The sequence below is a fragment of the Anomalospiza imberbis genome, chromosome 8, assembly GCF_031753505.1.
Source record: "Anomalospiza imberbis isolate Cuckoo-Finch-1a 21T00152 chromosome 8, ASM3175350v1, whole genome shotgun sequence".
Lineage (NCBI taxonomy): Eukaryota > Metazoa > Chordata > Aves > Passeriformes > Viduidae > Anomalospiza > Anomalospiza imberbis.
In genome coordinates this window covers 22,634,187-22,649,266 of record NC_089688.1, presented here as the reverse complement: position 1 = coordinate 22,649,266, position 15,080 = coordinate 22,634,187, and the positions used below count along the sequence as shown (strand labels likewise).

Sequence of the window (15,080 nt, the reverse complement as noted above, 5' to 3'; positions counted from 1 at the left end):
TGGGGAAGCAGAGGTAAGGCAGGGGGGAGTGGAGCTGGGTCAGGGTTCACATGGCGGTGTGGGTGGGGGCTATGGGATTCCCCTCTCAGCCCAAGGGTCCCCTCCTTCTCCCTGGCTTCCATTTGAGCCAGTATAGTTCAGGTGAGGTGCTGTCATGGGGGACTGGAGTGGAAGTAAGGCAGTGGGATAGCTCAGGGCCCCATCTCCTACCTATCCCTCCATTGGCCCCAGAGGGAGTGAAGAAGCTGAGCCTGTGGGAGCATGCTGGCTGATCCCAGACCCTGGGGGGCAAGTGGTTTCTTGAGGGCTTATTTTATTCTCCTTTTGCCCCCAGTTTCGGTCTCCAAGAAAGGCTAGAGGGCTAGTTGTAACAAGTCATGGGGAGGGACAGTGTGATGTCAAGCGGGGTAAAGGCCCTCAGGCCTCTTAGCAGAGTGCTGGGCTCACCAGATAATTGCAGAAGGGGCATAATCTAGAGCGTTTTTCACCCCGGAGACCCGGGGATATTTTGGGGGTGCAGAACCCTGAGACGGGCGGCTTGGCTGTGGGAGAGAAGGGGGTGAGCGCCGGGAATCCCGCGGAACAGACGTGACTGGGACGGTCCCGGGCGCGGTGCCCCCCCGGGTGCCCCACGCACCCCCCGTGCCCCGGCCCCTGCCCGCGGGGGCGTGGCCTCGCGGGGGCGGAGCCACGGCGGGGGCGGGGCCCGGGCGGGGCGGGGCCGGGGCGCGGCGCGGAGCGGGAGGCGGCGGCGGGGCCGCGGTGAGTGCGGGGGCCGGGCCGGGGGCGCCCGGGGGTCCCGCGGGGCCGGCGGGGCGCAGGGGCGCTGCGGGGAGTTGGGTGGCAGCGTGCTTCGGGGGGAGCTGCCGGTGCTTGGGGTGTTGTGGGCCCGGGCTCCCCGGGGCCGATCTGGGGGGGTCCGGGGGCTGGGGGGGGCAGCGGCGGCCCTGGAGCTCCGTGCGGTACTTTGGGGATGTTTCGGGGCACTTCGGGACGGTCCTGCGAATGCAGAGGCCCAGGGGCTCAATGGGATAGTTGAGGGGGTCGCGGGGCACTTTTGGGGTGCTTCAGGAGCGAGCTATTGGTCAGTGCAGGCCTAGGCGCGCCGTGGGACATTTTGGGGGTGTTTTGGAGCACTTTGGGGGTGGTTTAGGAGCACTTTAGGGGCGGTGTGGTGCAGCAGAGGCCCAAGAGCGCCGTGAAGCATTTTAGGGGTGTCACGGGGAACTTTGGGGATGGTTTAGGGCAGCGTGGGGGAGCTGTAGTGCAGTGGGGCCCACGGACACCATGGGGCATTTCAGGGTGCTGTGGGGTTGGGATGGGTGGAAGCACCGTGGGTCAGACTTGGCGCTCTGGGGCTCAGTGGGGCAGTGGAAGGTAGGTGGGAGGGCGGGAGGGGGGCGCTGGGCAGGCAAGGGGGCAGCAGCATCATTGAGGGAACCTCAGGATGCCGGGGGCCTGGAGAGGGACACGGCCGGGCATGGATGGTGTCCGTCCCACATGTGCTGGCTATGTGGGGCCCTCCCTCATTCCCCCTGCTCGGGGGTGGCCCTGAGATGCCGTCGAGGCACGGGGGTCCCCGGGGGCCCAGAATCCCCACAGCAGCTCAGGATGGGGGTCTGGCCGAGCAGGGACCGAGTGTTCCCTTGCCATTTAGGGGTCGGAACGGTGGGATCCGGCAGCGCTGTGCTCCGGCCGGAGTGGCTGGAGGTGACGCCACCCCAGTTGGTGACTGGTTTTACTGGGTGGCTGGAGGTCGGGCTGGGCACTCCCTCCCTCCGCGGGCGGCGGTGGGACCCTCTCGGCAGGCCGGGGGGCTGGGGGGAGGGAGGAGATAAAGTCTGTTCCCACCGCCTGCCTGGCGGGGCCCCAGAAGTGGCCGTGTACCCTCCAGGCTGTGCAGGAACCCACTGTTCCCAGGACTGTCCATCCCCTTGACCTGCACATTTTGGGGGAGTTTCGCTGGGGTGGGGTACTGTGCCTTGGCTGGCTGGGCTGTGGGGCCATTAGATGTCCCTTTGGTATTCCTGATCCCTGATTCCTGTTCCTCTGGCAGCAGCAGGTCCCCAATGGCGGGCTCTTGTCCTCACCACACTTCCCCGGGTTGATCGCAGCCCACCCTGGGTGCCAGGAGCAGCGCACCCGCCGCCGGGCTCCCCTGCCACCCTCCGTGCCACGCTGGCACCACCTGCCTTGGCTCTGCCGGCTAGGGGACTTGGGGGGGAGGGGGGGCAGCGGGGAGCACGAGGGACCCTGCTGCCGTCCAGCCCCCTGACCCCCTCCTCTTCCTCCTCCCCGCTTCAGGGGCCGGCGGAGCCGTGTTCACCGTGCGGGGGCCCGAGAGGACCGGACGGATGGGCAGCGGCTGGCGAGGTGAGCGGAGCTGTTGAGGGGGGTCACCCACCTGCCCACCCAAGGCTATCACGAGCACGGTGTGAGGTCACGGTGCCTGGGGACGGCACGTGCCGGTGGGGGTGACGGTGGCGGGGGGGTTGGCTCGCCGGCATCTCTGCCCTGCTCGCCCCTCCCCGGGCGCTGGCAGCCGGATTGATTTCAGGTGACAGCTCGGCGGGCGAGACCGTGCGGGCAGCGCCCCCCCCCCGCCCCACGCCCTGTGCCAGCCGCAGCCATGTGCAAGATGCGATGAGGCAGCAGGGGATGGATCCGGCCCGTCGGCCGGCTCCCGTCACGCGGGCATATGGCGTGGGAGGGGGGGAGTCACAGCAGAGACCGGCAGAGCCCCCCCAGCTGGAGGGAACAAGCCTCCGTGTGTTGGGAAAGAGCCTGGTGCCCACCTGGCAGCTTCCCCCTTGGTGGCCCTCTCCAGGGAACCCTGTGCCCCACTGTGGATGGTTGGAAGTGGAAAGCAGGCTCTGTGGGGTCACTGCTGAGAGGTGGGGGCTGTGGGGCAGAAGAGGTGGCTGACCCTGGTGTGTGGGGCTATCCCCTGCCCTCCATGATGTCCGTGGGGCAGACAGGCGGGCAGGCTGCCTGTAAGCCAGCTCTCTGCAGGCCTCTCGGGATTCGCCTCCAGTCCTGGCACACTTCCCGTGGCAGGGTCACGCCAGGGCACGGCATGAGGCAGGACTGCATCGCCACTGCCCTACTGTGCCACCAGCACCCCACAGCCTCTGGCAGCCCCAGGCTGCTCCACTGGGGTGCTGAGGCCAACTTGGGGGTTGCTAGTACCACTTCCCCCAGCTAATCCTGGTTTTATTCTGGTTCATTTGGCATCTCCTGCCCTTGGACCAGCCTTCACTTTTAAGATTGGGGATGGTGTTTTGGTGGGGGCCTGGGGATGCCCCCATGCCCACCTGGGTGGGTGGTGGGGCACTGTTGTCAGTGCCCATGGCTCTGATGCCCTGTCTCCCTTGCCTGCAGGCTGCCCACGTGCCCCTGCCCACCGGGGGCCCCCCCGCCATGGCCATTGTGCAGACACTGCCAGTGCCCCTTGAGGCCATTGCTGAGGGGGCCACACAGCTCCGTGCCACCGCCCGCTCACCCCCTGCTGCCATGGGCAGTGTGGGCAGCCTCCTGCCCGTCCGGCCTCGCCACGACTGCGCAACTGATGGGGACCCCTCCACTGCCTCCTTCTGCAAGCAGGAGGGGCTACTCCGAGCCACTCCTGAGGAGCCCCGTGTGTCTGTGCCCGGTGTCACCCACTCCTATACCAATGGGGGCTTCTGTGGCGACTGGCTTGATGCCTCCTCTCCTGCCAGCCCCTGTAGCGACTCAGATGATTTCTGTGATGACCAAGCACCAAGTGATCACCTTCAGGGGCCGCCCCCCAAGCTTGTACCTGTCTCTGGCAAGCTGGAAGAGGTGAGGGGGGCAGCAGCAGGGTGGGTGGGTGTGTGCTACAGTCTTGACTTTCCACCCTGTGCCACACTGGGACTGTTGGCTCAGATGTGTGAAATGGGGTCATATGGCCACATTTCTGGTGTCCCTGGGGAAGTGGCAATCCCTATGATCTTAATGTCCCCTCTTTCATGCCAAGAGTGTCTGGGGAGCTCACCTGGACACCCATGGAAAGGTGATGAAGTGGGTGGTGACTGGCCTCTGTCTCCTTTGGTGTGTGAAGAGGTGGGGCCACCCACTGTAACGTTCCTAGGCAGCCCTTTTTGGGGCTAATGGGTCCTCCCCATCCCCTCACTCTTCTCTTTTTTCCTGTCAGAATGTAGAGAAGACCCTGATTCGCCCCATGGCCTTCAAGCCAGTGGTATCCAAGCTTCGGAATGCCCAGCCAGGCACACGTCTAGGGCTCTCAGAGAGCCAGGTGAGCCTCACCCACTTGCTGGGTGCTGAGAAGCCTGGCTCTCTGAGCTGCCGTGCCAGCACCCTCTCGGACTCGGGGCGCAACTCCCTCTCCAGCCTGCCCACTTACAGCACGGGCTGCAGCCAGCACCCAGAGATGGGTGCCCTGCCGACCACCCCCCATGGCCCCCTTGACCCTCCGGGGGGCTGCCGCCCCTCCAACTCGGACAGCGGGCGCTCATCCTCCAGCAAGAGCACGGGCTCGCTGAGTGGCCGGGGCCGGCCCTCCTCAGAGAGTGGCTCCTGCGGGCGCTCTCCGCTGCCTTGTGAGGAAGCCATGCTGGTGCGGGAGCTGGAGGACAAGCTGCGAGAGAGGGAGGCTGAGCTGCGGCTCCTCCGTGACAGCCTGGATGAGAATGAGGTGGCCATCTGCCAGGTATGTCCCTGGTGTCCTCGTGTCTTGTACCTGTCCCCCTCCCTGGAGACAGGTGTCGACATAACCCCTGGCTGGGAGTAGCGACCCACTTTGAGTACCCATTACAGACCCTTGCAGAGGGTTGCATTTTCCTGTGGGTTTGGGTATGTGGGTTTTTCCCACCAGTTGGGTAGTTCTATGTAGTCCATGGGGGAGCCTTGTATGGCCCGTGGGACCAGTGGTACAGACTGGAGTGCCTTATCTTGGGATGCCCTTTTTGAATAAACCTGGGACCTGTGGCTTCTTCCTGCTTGTGATGGAGCTGGAGGAGCCCTATAGGCTATGGGGGTGCTAATGTGGGGGTCCATAATGCAGAAGGATAGGGGAGCACAAGGAGATGTGTACCACCACATTTCACACTTCCTGGACCCTTCCTCCAGGAAGTGTTTTGGGGAGATGTGCTGCCCCCTCCCTGTGATGCTGATCTTGGAGATGGCAGGTGAAGTGGGAGGGTGCCTTGCTGTCCTCCCAGCACCTGTGCATCCCCTGGCCCAGGTGTTTGAGGAGAAGCAGCGTCGGTGTGAGCAGGAGCTGGAGGGGCTGCGGCAGCGCTGTGCGGCCCAGGCGCGGCAGGCGGCCCATGCAGCACATCGGGGGCAGCAGGTCCTGCAGCTCCAAGTGCTGCAGTTGCAGCAGGAGAAGAAGCAGCTGCAGGAGGACTTAACCCAGCTGCTGCAGGAGCATGAACTGCTGGAGCGTCGCTGTGCCTCCTTCCAGCGGGAGCGCACTGAGCTGGCACCCCGGCTGGAGGAGACCAAGTGGGAGGTGAGTCACCCAGCAGCACCAAGCAGGGGGCGCAGGCTGTTGGCTGGGGGGTCCTGACCACCGCCTGAACCCCATCATCCCCATAGGTGTGCCAGAAGTCAGGGGAGATCTCTCTGCTGAAGCAGCAGCTGAAAGAAGCACAGGCAGAGTTGGCGCAGCGGGGTGCCGAGCTGCTGGGGCTGCGCGCTCAGCTGCGGGAGGCACGGGCGCAGCTGCAGGCGGGCGAGCGGCGGGCGCAGGGGCTGCAGGAGGCCGCCCGCCTCAAGGCGCTGGAGCTGGAGGTCTGTGCCAATGAACTGCAGCGCCGTAAGAGCGAGGCCGACCTCTTCCGCGCCAAAGCCGGCCGGCTCGAGCAGGAGATGGTGGGGCTGCGGGAAGCTGCCCGCTGGCGATGCCCACCAGGCACTGGTGAAGGGTGCCCCCCACCTGGTGAAGGATGCCCCCCAGGCAGCGAGGAGCCCCGGGGCAGCGTGGGGCTGCGGCGGCAGCTGGAGAGGCTGCGGGCGGAGGTGGCCCTGGAGCGGCAGCGTGGGCAGGAGCAGCGAGATGCCTTCGAGCAGGAACGTGGCACGTGGCAGGGCGAGAAGGAGCGGGTCATCCGCTACCAGAAGCAGCTGCAATACAGCTACATCCAGATGTACCGGCGCAACCGGCGGCTCGAGCAGCGGCTCCAGAATCTCCGGCTTCAGGGCGAGGACCCCCTGCCCGAGCCCTGTGACCCACCTGACCCGCCCTTTGAGGAGATAACAGCCACCGAGATCTGAGATGCTGCCTGCCCTTGCCCCATGTTTGGAGGGCTGAAGGGGCCTCCAGCCCCTGTGATTTTGGGAGCTGTGGGGGGGGCCCTGCTCTCCCCCAGCTCTGCAAACTGCAGCCACTGTGAAGGGGCAGGGGAGAGCACAGGCACTGCCCCCTTCCCAGCGTTGAGGTCTTGGGACGAGGATGTATCGGTGCCCAGTGAGAGGTGCCTGTGAGATGTGGGGTCAGGTGGGTGCTGAGTCCTGGCCTTGGGGCCGCCCGGAACTGGTTTCTGCTGATCCTCTTAGCTCCTGGGGATTAGCAGCACTGGCTTCAGCCAGGGTCACCTTGGGCAGGGGGAGGGCTGACTTGTCTCCTCCCTCTCATCCCTGCTGGCACTGTCACCCAGTCACTTGGCGTGTGTTCTGTCTCTGCCCATGCCAGCCTCCCTCATGCCCTTTTGTGTGTTTGTCAGGGAATTCATTTCTGTGCCATTTTAAATAACTCTATTTTTATAGGATCTACCAAAACATATCACACTCTCCCAGCTCACACCTCACCAGTCCATACCCCCTCACCCCTGCCACAGGGCAGCTTGCCTTCAGTGCCTTTCCCATGCTCTTGCCCCCCAGTATCCCTCTGTCTCCCCCCCAGAAAAGCCCATGCCTCTGTGATGCCCAGCCTGCCAGGGGAGAGGGGCGTGGTGCTCCATGTGCCAGCTGGGGAAACCCTGGGGACACTCCAGGGGATGGGCAGAGGTGAGGGGCCCCACTGGGCACCCGGTGGGGGGGTCAAACCAAAGGAAAAGTCTGGATGTGCCCAGCTGTGGCTTGGTCACCCCTGGCTCCAGGGGGGGATTTTTGTACTTTATTTCAGTCATGTCTCGTTCCCAGAGCCTGGCTCATCAATGTACCACCCGGAAACGGCAATTAAAAACAAGCCCCTGGCTGTGTTTTTTTCAGGACTCTGTCTGCATGTCCAGAGTAGGGTCAGAGACCACCTGTCCTTCCTCTGTGTTGCCAGTGCTGCCCTCCCTTGGGTCCTGCAGCGGGCAGCTGCTCCATGCCCTTGGGGCATGTCTGGCTCTCACCCTCTGGCTGCACTGAGACCAGCCACAGCTCAGTGCAGGAATGAGCCATCTGGCTCCTCTGGAACACAGCATGGCTCCTCGAATAGGGGCTGCAGCATCACTCCGGTGGTGGTCCAGGCACCCGCACCACCAGCTCCATGGGCTCCTTGGCTTTGTTGCGGTAGGCCTGGCGGATGATGTCCACAGCCCTCTGGTGCGTGACATTCTGCAGGCTCTCCCCATCCACCGACACCAGCTCCTGCCCAGCCTGGGTCCAGAAGGGAAGGCCGCAGGATGAAGTGCAGCTGCTTTTGGACTGCCAGGGGACTGCCAGCAACCCAGTGGCAGCAGGGGATGGGAGTGTCTGGATATGTGCCCACCCCCTGGCGTGTGCTGGGACCCCCGTACCTTGAGGATGCCACTGAGGAAGGCAGCTCCACCAGGGAAGATCTTCTCAATCTTCACCACTGGCTGTGCCCTTGACTCAATACCACCAGAGATGCTGATCCCTGCAAGTGAGCCATGAGACCCTCACACCTGGGTAGGCTGGGACCCCCAGCCACTCACAAGCATGGCACCACCTTTCCCTGGCGAGCTATTTTGGTAGGTCCTACAGAGATGAGGGTCTGGGACAGGGACAGCTCTTCCTCCCCATTCTCATTTTGGAGGAATGTTGTGGGGTTTGCCCCTTGCCAAGGGGGTGCCACCCATCCCACTGATGCTGGTGCCAGAAGGGTCCTCACCCCACCCTTGGAATCCCACCCATGTGCCACCCACCCGTGTGCCACCCACCCAGTGAGTGCTTCAGCTTGGAGAGGGTGACGGTGAGCAGATGATACTCTTCCTCCTCCTCTTCCTCCCTGCCAGCATCTTCAGGGCCATTGGCTGCCCCAGCCCTTGCCTCACGCCCTGGCCCCACAAAGAGAGGGGCAAGAGGAGGCCGTGCCCGCTGGGGCTTCCCCAGCACTTCGGCTTCTCTGTTGGGTGCTGTCCTGGGGGGTTCCTTGCGCCAGGTGGCCCGAGGGCTGCGAGAGTGCCCATGGCCCTTGCCAGGGGGCGGCTCAGCCAGCAGCCAGTTCGGAGGCTGAGGGCCAAGGGGGGGCAGGGGCCGGCTGGCAGAGGCATAGGCATCCACTGGCACGTCAGGGAGTGGGGTGTAGGTGCGGGGGTGAGGCCGGCGGGGGCTGGGGGAGGCTCTTGGACGGGCTGGGCTCGCCTGCTGCTCCCCCGCTTCCTCCGGCTCTGGGGTCCCTGCTGGCTTCAGCAGGAATCCGCCCCGATAGTCTGCAATGAGAGGGGCTCAGGGATCTCCCCAGGGACCCACAGCCCTGCTCCCTGGGACCCCTGCCATGCAGGCCTCCCATGAGTACCCCACAGCCCTGGGTCCTTTGCCACCTAGGGCTTCCAGATCTTCCTCATCTAGAGACCCCTAGACACCCCAGTTGTCTGCAATCACTCCATGCAGGCCTCCCCAAGAACCCCAGCACCCAAGATCCACAGATTGTGCTGCTCCCAGTCTTCCCAACACCCAGGGATGCCAGATGCCTTCTTCCCTGGGAGCCCCTGCACTCAGGTATCCCATCTCCCTTTCTCCTCCCCCGAACTCCCTCCACCCTGTCCTCACTGTACAGCTCGGTGTCCAGGCAGACCCTACAGGTGGCACTTACCAGGCACTGGTGTGATGAGGTGTCTCTTGGGGGGGACATCATGGTGGGCCGGGCGGAGGGCAGGTGAGCGCACTGCAGTCAGGGAGAATCCCCAGTCACCTCCTGAGCTGCACCCCACTTGACCACTACCTGCCCCCAGTCAAGGTCTCTGGGGGGCTGGGATCTACCTGAGCGGCTCTTTAGGGCATCAAAGGCTTCCAGCTCCAGTGGCATCACCATGCTATCAAACCTGCCCAGGTCTGTGGGGGCCACCACGCTCCTGCCAAGGCAAAAAGGTGGGGACAGGTTGTAGACCCCATTTGTCTGGGGTGAAGCGTGATCAGGGCTGAGGAGCATGTGTGAGACTCCACTTCATTCACATCAGGATGGGCAATATTGGGGTTCCCAGATACTTCCTAGCAGCACTCGCCTCACGTCCCGTAGCAGCAGGACCTTCTCGGGCCGGTCCAGGATGGCCAGCAGTGGCCGCACCAAATCCTCCACGCTGCCCTCGTGCAGGTACTGCGGGCACAGGACGGGGATCAGTGGACTGATGCCCGCTCACCCATTTCTTGGTTTACCTCCCAGAGTTAAGCATGGGCACAGAGTGCTCACCATGCCCCTAGGATGCAGGAGCTTTCCAGGGATGAGCCCAGGGTGGCAGCGCTACCCTGCCTGTGCCCTGCCTGCATCCTGCCTTTGGTGCGTACCCGGGAGCAGTGGCGGAGCACGGCCGTCACCTCATCGGGGCTGAGGAGACGTGCGGCAGTGTCCTGGATGTGCGGGAGCCGGGCCTCAGGGTCGCTGCCGTTGGGCTGCAGGGTGGCGATGCCCATGGGGCCCAGGATGCTGGCACGCCGGCTTTTCTCTAAAGAGGCACAACAAGGAGGGGTAGCCAGAGGGGCAAGGACTGCCCCAGCCTGCCCAGAGAGTTCCCCATCCCCCCTACCCCAGCAGCTCACTCCACAGCAGAGCGGGACAGACACAAGCAGCGCAGGGCCAGGCGCATGCAGAGCCTGCCCCCCTCCCCCCAGGCACACGGGCACCCCCGTTACCCCGCCTCAGGCTCCGGATGACAAACTTCTGCACAGCACCTACTGCAAGGGAGATGGAGAGCAGTGAGTGCCCAGGGCAGACAGCAGCATCGCCACCCACTGTCAAACTGCATGCTTGGGGAACTCCTCCCTCTGCTCCCTTCATGCCAGGGATGCCACAACAGGCCCATAGAAGGGGGAACAGTCCCAGGTCGAGTCCCTCTCTGCCCTGTCACCCAGCCTGATACCTCTGTCCCCGTCAGAGCGCCCTGGGGATTTGGAGCGTGCCCAGCGATCAGAGCCAGGGGTCTCCTGGCTGGGGGGGGCCCAGCTCTGGCTGGTGGCACGGCCCCCCTTGAAAAAGAGGTTGACAAGGGTCTTGGAGCGGTGCAATCCTGGGGTAGCCCCACGTGTCCCTTGTCCCTCTGGCTTTTCCTTCTTCCGCTTCTCCTCTGTGGACAGAGAAAAGGGGCTGTTGGAGTGGAGAGGTGAGGGGATGCCACCCCAAATCTTGTCTGGGGGCAAGGAACTTTGGGGGATTGGAGGGGCTATTGGGAGACACTGACTGGAAGAGCTTCTGTGGGGTGCAGTGGATCACCAGAGGCCATGGGGCTGGGCTTTGGGGTGCCTGGCAAGGCCCAGGGACAGAGTCAGGGCTGTAGGATATCCAGGACAGGTGGCCAGATATGGGCTATAGGGTGCCAGGGTAGGGACCTAGATGTTCACTATAGGAAGGCCAGGAGTGGGGATCAGGTATCCCTGTGTGTCAGGGACTATAGGATGCTTGAGTGGGGGACAGGCCCCAGAGCCTACCGGCAACAGTGAGGTCACTCTGGGAGCGTGTAATGGGCTGCCGTGGCCGGCTCAGCGCCAGCAGAAGCGCCGTCTTGGGTGAGTGGGTGAAGGTGCGCCGTGGGTGGGTGCTGGGGGTCTCGCGGGTGCCCTGGCCCCGGATGGCCGTGTCCCGCAGCAGCTCGGGGGGCCGCACTGTGCGCCGCGTTTCTGGCAGCCCCTCAGTGGCTGGCTCGGTCTGCATGGCCCGCTCAGCACGTTCCCGCACCCAGCCCCGCCGTGGCCCGTCCTCCGTGGAGATGGCCACATCCACGGTGCGGGCTGGGGGCACTGAGGCAGCTGCCCCTAGCCCATTCACCGCCCCTGGTGCTGGTCCTGAGGAGTAGGAGGAGATGGAGGAGCTGGTTTCCGACGTCTGAGCCAGCTGTTGCAGCTGCCCGTTGGTCACTGCAAAGGCACAGCAGGGACACACTGTGACACACTGTGGGCCACCTAGAGGTCCATGTCCCTCCCAAAGACAACAGATGTGGGGAACCCACAGGGCCATGGGGACCTGTGGACTACTGGCCATTGCATAGAGATCATCACGTCCTCTCCAAGAAAGTGGACATGTAGGATGCTGTGGTATCACAGGGACCACAAGACTGCTGGCCATGGCAGGGGGCTCTTCATGCCTCCTCCAGGGATGGGGGACAGCTGGGACCTTGCAAGTCCATCAGGTCTGTGGGTATGCTAACAGTGGCACGGGGAGCTCCCTGCTCCCTCCAAGGCCTTAGGACCCAATGGTATGCAGACCTTCTCCCTCCCTACAGTGGTTAGACATCACACACATGGGAGTCCCAGCCCCACCGTGCCCCACCCCAGCACCCCTGCCAGTACCCGCACGGCACTGCCCTTACAGCGACTGAGCCAGCAGTACTCGGCCACCAACTCCTTGTAGGCAGGGAACCGGCCTGTCTCCTAGGCACAGGGGGAGAGGACAAGGGGGTCAGTGAGTGCTGGCTGCCCGGCGAACTCGATCTGGTGCCAGCCATGAATAATGCATCCCCCCTCCCACCTGCCTGAAATCCAACCAGCCAGCAGCTGCACCAGCCCCCAACACTGAGCCGAGCAGGGGCAGTGCCAGTGAAGGGACATGCCAACCCCTGCCTCACTCGAGGGTCCATGGGGCAGAGTGTGGGTACCTTGATCGTGAGCATGATGTGGGTCTGCCCCTTGAGCACCTCCACTGCCTTGCTATGGCTTATGTCTTCAAACTTGACTCCATTGGCTGCAAGGACTTGGTCTCCCACCCGAATGCCGTTTTGCTCCGCCAACCCTCCGGGGTCCACCCTAGGGAAGTAGGGGGGCAGGATGTGGCCAAGCCCTTGCTGGAGTCCTGCTCCAGCCCCATGCCTCCACTTGGCTGGCCCCGTGGCTCAGCACCCATGGTGGTAATGCCCACAGTCTTCTGAGAGTGGGGGTGCTCAGCCAGAGAGGAGGGGCTGAGCCCCAGCATGGGCACAGCAGAGACTGGGGTGTCACAACCCCTTCATGCCCCAGGGGAGCCGTACTTGGAGACGTAGATGCCGAGGCCGAACTCTCTGCCACCACGGATGTTGAAGCCCAGGCAGTAGTCATCAGAGGTGGTGTAGAGGTGGACGATGCGCCGCAGCCCATCCTCGGAGCCACTCTCCGATGGTGTCGAGCCGCTTTTCTCTACTACCAGGCGCCTGTTCACCACATCCACCCTGGGGCATGAGTACAGTGTAAGTAGTCTCAGGGATTTGGCTCTTGTCCTCCAGCAGGATGGGACCATTGGTGGCACCCAGTGGAGGAGAGGGATGGGGGATGGGGGATGTTTAGGATGGGGCTTGCACCCACCCTACCTGCTTCAGACCTTCCTATCCCATCCTGTATCCCACCCTAGTCTCTCCCCACCTTTGCCAGAGACTTCTGATGCCATTCCACCCTGGGGGTCCCCCAGGGATCCTCCCTGTTGCCCAGAATCCCTCACCAACCTCCCCCAGCATGCCCTCCATGGGGGTTAGGTTTTAGGGTGTTGGCATGGGAGATGCCCTGCTCACCACGCTGTCTTCTCCTTGGAGAACTTGATTCCTGGCACACGGCCCATCCGTCGGACCACCATGCGGAGGCGGTTGTTACCAGTGAGGACCTTGACAGCGCTGCTCATCGTGATGTTCTCCAGACTCACGCTGTTCACCTCTGTTATCTTGTCCCCAACACACAGCCCGGCCTGCTCTACAGGGGATACATAGCTCATCTGGGCACCTGACCTGGTACTGATGCCCTTGTTTGCCATCCCCTCCCTCAATGTCTCCTCAACCTGATCTGAACCCCTTGGGAACAGAGGCAAGGGTGCCTGACAACTGCACTGAGTGGCTTGTCACCTTGCAGTGTGACAAGCTGCAGCTTGGGAATGGAGCTCAGAGTCATTGGCATAGGGCTGTCTACTCCTGTGTCCTGCCCTTCACCTTGGGCAGCCTGCAAATCTCAGGGCCAAAGGCAGCAGGGAGCAAATGGTGGCCTTCCACCATGAAGGGTGTCATTGTTGCTGTGATCCCATGTCACTGGGAGCTCCTTGAGAGGGTCTTGCTGGCATGTGCCTGGTGTCCCTCACCCTGACCCTCTTACCAGCAGTGCTCCCCTCTTCAACTTTGCTGACAAAGATGCCCAACCCATGCTCGGAGCCACCACGGACGCTGAAACCCAGTTTGCCATCCACGCTCTTCTCCACTGTGATGGCATTGATGACATCACTCTCATTGCTGCTGGCTGTGGGAACAGGGGAGCAGATGAATCATACACGCTGTGTGTGTGCCATAGCAAGGGGTGTCTCTCTCGCTGGGAACATCCCCAGGCCCAGGACAGCCCTCTCTGCCCCTAGACCCAGGGAATTCAGCCACTGGGGCCTCCTGGCCATGGGGGTGGGCAGGGGGCTGGGACACCCCACACACCTTCGATGGGGGCATTGATGAGGATGACGCGGCCCATGGGGGAGGCGGCACGGCTGCTCCGGGTGGTCCCATTGAGCAGGCGGCTCTGCTTGCTGAGGAGGTAGCGGGGAGCCAGGCTGGCTTCACTGCTGGAGCTCCGTGACCGGCTGCCTGTCGTCATACCCGACAGCACTGCGTCCCAGTCCTGGGCCATGGTGGTGCTGGGCACACTGGCGTCCTGGCGTCTGGCTCAGGGCTGGCTGCGTCCTCACAGGGCCAGGGCTGCCCGTCAGCCAGCGGGGGACATGGCATAGTCCAGAAGCACATGCCCGGGGCTTGGGCACTGCTCTTTTTTAGCAGTGCAATGCTGGGGGCAGCTGGCCTGGGTACTCGCCGCTGACAAGACAGATCCCAGGTGCAGCAGCACAGCCTGGAGGGACAAGGAGCTTTGTGACCCCCCCTCCGGCCTGATCCCTTCCCTTCCTATACTGTCCCAAGGATCAAATTGTCACATAGCTCCTGGGTACTACCATGGGGTGTGGGCACAGGCTGGCGTGCCCTGGGGTAAGGATGCTGGGGTGAAAGGGAGCTCTCCCTCCCTCCCAGTGTAAATCTGGAACAAGGGATGCAAAGGGGCTTTACTTGACAGCACAAATCCGGAAAGGCTCCAAAGAGGGGACATGGGGACATCAGCTTTACGCTACAGAGCAGGACCTGATCTCTCTGGCCATTTCCCATCCTCCCTAGAGCCCCTCTGAATTCCCAACGCCATGCGGCTGGAGACGGGTGCACCAGTCCCCAAGGCAGTTCCCGCGGGGATTTTCCAGGCGTGGGTGAAACGCCACCACAGTGCCCCCCCCCACTTCATTCCCCGCTCGCCCCAGCCTGACCTCGATAAATAAGTGATGGCCCCGGCTCCGGGGACACGCCGGTATCCCTGCTGCTGCCAGCCCCCCACAGCGCCCACCCATTACCCCCCGCCAGCATCAGACGCGGGTGCCCCCTCCCCGAAGGGGCGCAGGGGACCCCCTACCGCCGTCCCTCCCTTCCCCCCGCCCCGTGCCCTCCTCACCTGTCCCCATGGTGCCACCTGCGAAAGAGACACCTGGTAGCAGCGCGGGGGGGAAGGCGAGGCCGGGGGGCAGCACCGCCTCCTGCCCCCCCGGCCGCGGGGATTGGCTTTCCCTGTGGGACCGGAGAGGCCATCGGGCGCGGGAGCTGTCAATCGAGAGCGGCCGGGGCTGGCCTTGCAGCTGGCGGGGCGGGGGCAGTCCCGTGGGTGTCCCCCGCGAGGGGGCCCGGGGGCGCGACCCCCGGCGAGGCTGCGTGTGGCAAGGGATGTGGTGTCCCCCCTGACCTCGTCCCTTAGCG

The 15,080-nt window shown here is 63.7% G+C and overlaps 2 protein-coding genes across 4 annotated transcripts; one reads left to right on the top strand and one right to left on the bottom strand.

The window, feature by feature from the left end:
• The first annotated feature begins 717 nt into the window (after positions 1-717).
• On the top strand, positions 718-7,193 carry LZTS2 (leucine zipper tumor suppressor 2). Its single transcript, XM_068197910.1, has 6 exons — positions 718-762; positions 2,305-2,373; positions 3,382-3,822; positions 4,175-4,690; positions 5,225-5,494; positions 5,581-7,193. The coding sequence occupies exons 3-6, from the start codon at positions 3,421-3,423 to the stop codon at positions 6,256-6,258; spliced, it is 1,866 nt and encodes a 621-aa protein (XP_068054011.1). The 5' UTR covers positions 718-762; positions 2,305-2,373; positions 3,382-3,420; the 3' UTR covers positions 6,259-7,193.
• On the bottom strand, positions 7,059-14,922 carry PDZD7 (PDZ domain containing 7). Of its 3 annotated transcripts, XM_068197907.1 has the most exons (17): positions 14,782-14,922; positions 13,731-14,139; positions 13,408-13,548; positions 12,840-13,014; positions 12,327-12,503; positions 11,958-12,105; positions 11,673-11,733; positions 10,795-11,220; positions 10,230-10,433; positions 10,003-10,044; positions 9,658-9,815; positions 9,378-9,469; positions 9,136-9,227; positions 8,969-9,040; positions 8,094-8,585; positions 7,710-7,810; positions 7,059-7,569 (listed from the first exon to the last, which is right to left on the bottom strand). In XM_068197907.1, the coding sequence occupies exons 2-17, from the start codon at positions 13,921-13,923 to the stop codon at positions 7,420-7,422; spliced, it is 2,724 nt and encodes a 907-aa protein (XP_068054008.1). In that variant the 5' UTR covers positions 13,924-14,139; positions 14,782-14,922; the 3' UTR covers positions 7,059-7,419. The 3 variants fall into 3 exon arrangements, with proteins under 3 accessions (XP_068054008.1, XP_068054009.1, XP_068054010.1); XM_068197908.1 differs by lacking the exon at positions 10,003-10,044; XM_068197909.1 differs by lacking the exons at positions 13,731-14,139; positions 14,782-14,922 and having other exon boundaries at positions 12,840-13,009; positions 13,408-13,547.
• Positions 14,923-15,080: the final 158 nt, after the last annotated feature.

Bases quoted from the DNA above. Each gene is read 5' to 3' on its own strand.
- LZTS2 (XM_068197910.1), top strand. From the start codon at position 3,421: ATGGCCATTGTGCAGACACTGCCAGTGCCCCTTGAGGCCATTGCTGAG. The intron at 4,691-5,224 runs GTATGTCCCTGG...CCCCTGGCCCAG, and splicing joins ATGAGGTGGCCATCTGCCAG to GTGTTTGAGGAGAAGCAGCG. The intron at 5,495-5,580 runs GTGAGTCACCCA...TCATCCCCATAG, and splicing joins TGGAGGAGACCAAGTGGGAG to GTGTGCCAGAAGTCAGGGGA.
- PDZD7 (XM_068197907.1), bottom strand. From the start codon at position 13,923: ATGGCCCAGGACTGGGACGCAGTGCTGTCGGGTATGACGACAGGCAGC. The intron at 13,549-13,730 runs GTGTGTGGGGTG...CTGTTCCCACAG, and splicing joins CATCAATGCCCCCATCGAAG to CCAGCAGCAATGAGAGTGAT. The intron at 10,434-10,794 runs GTAGGCTCTGGG...CTCTGTCCACAG, and splicing joins GAGTGACCTCACTGTTGCCG to AGGAGAAGCGGAAGAAGGAA.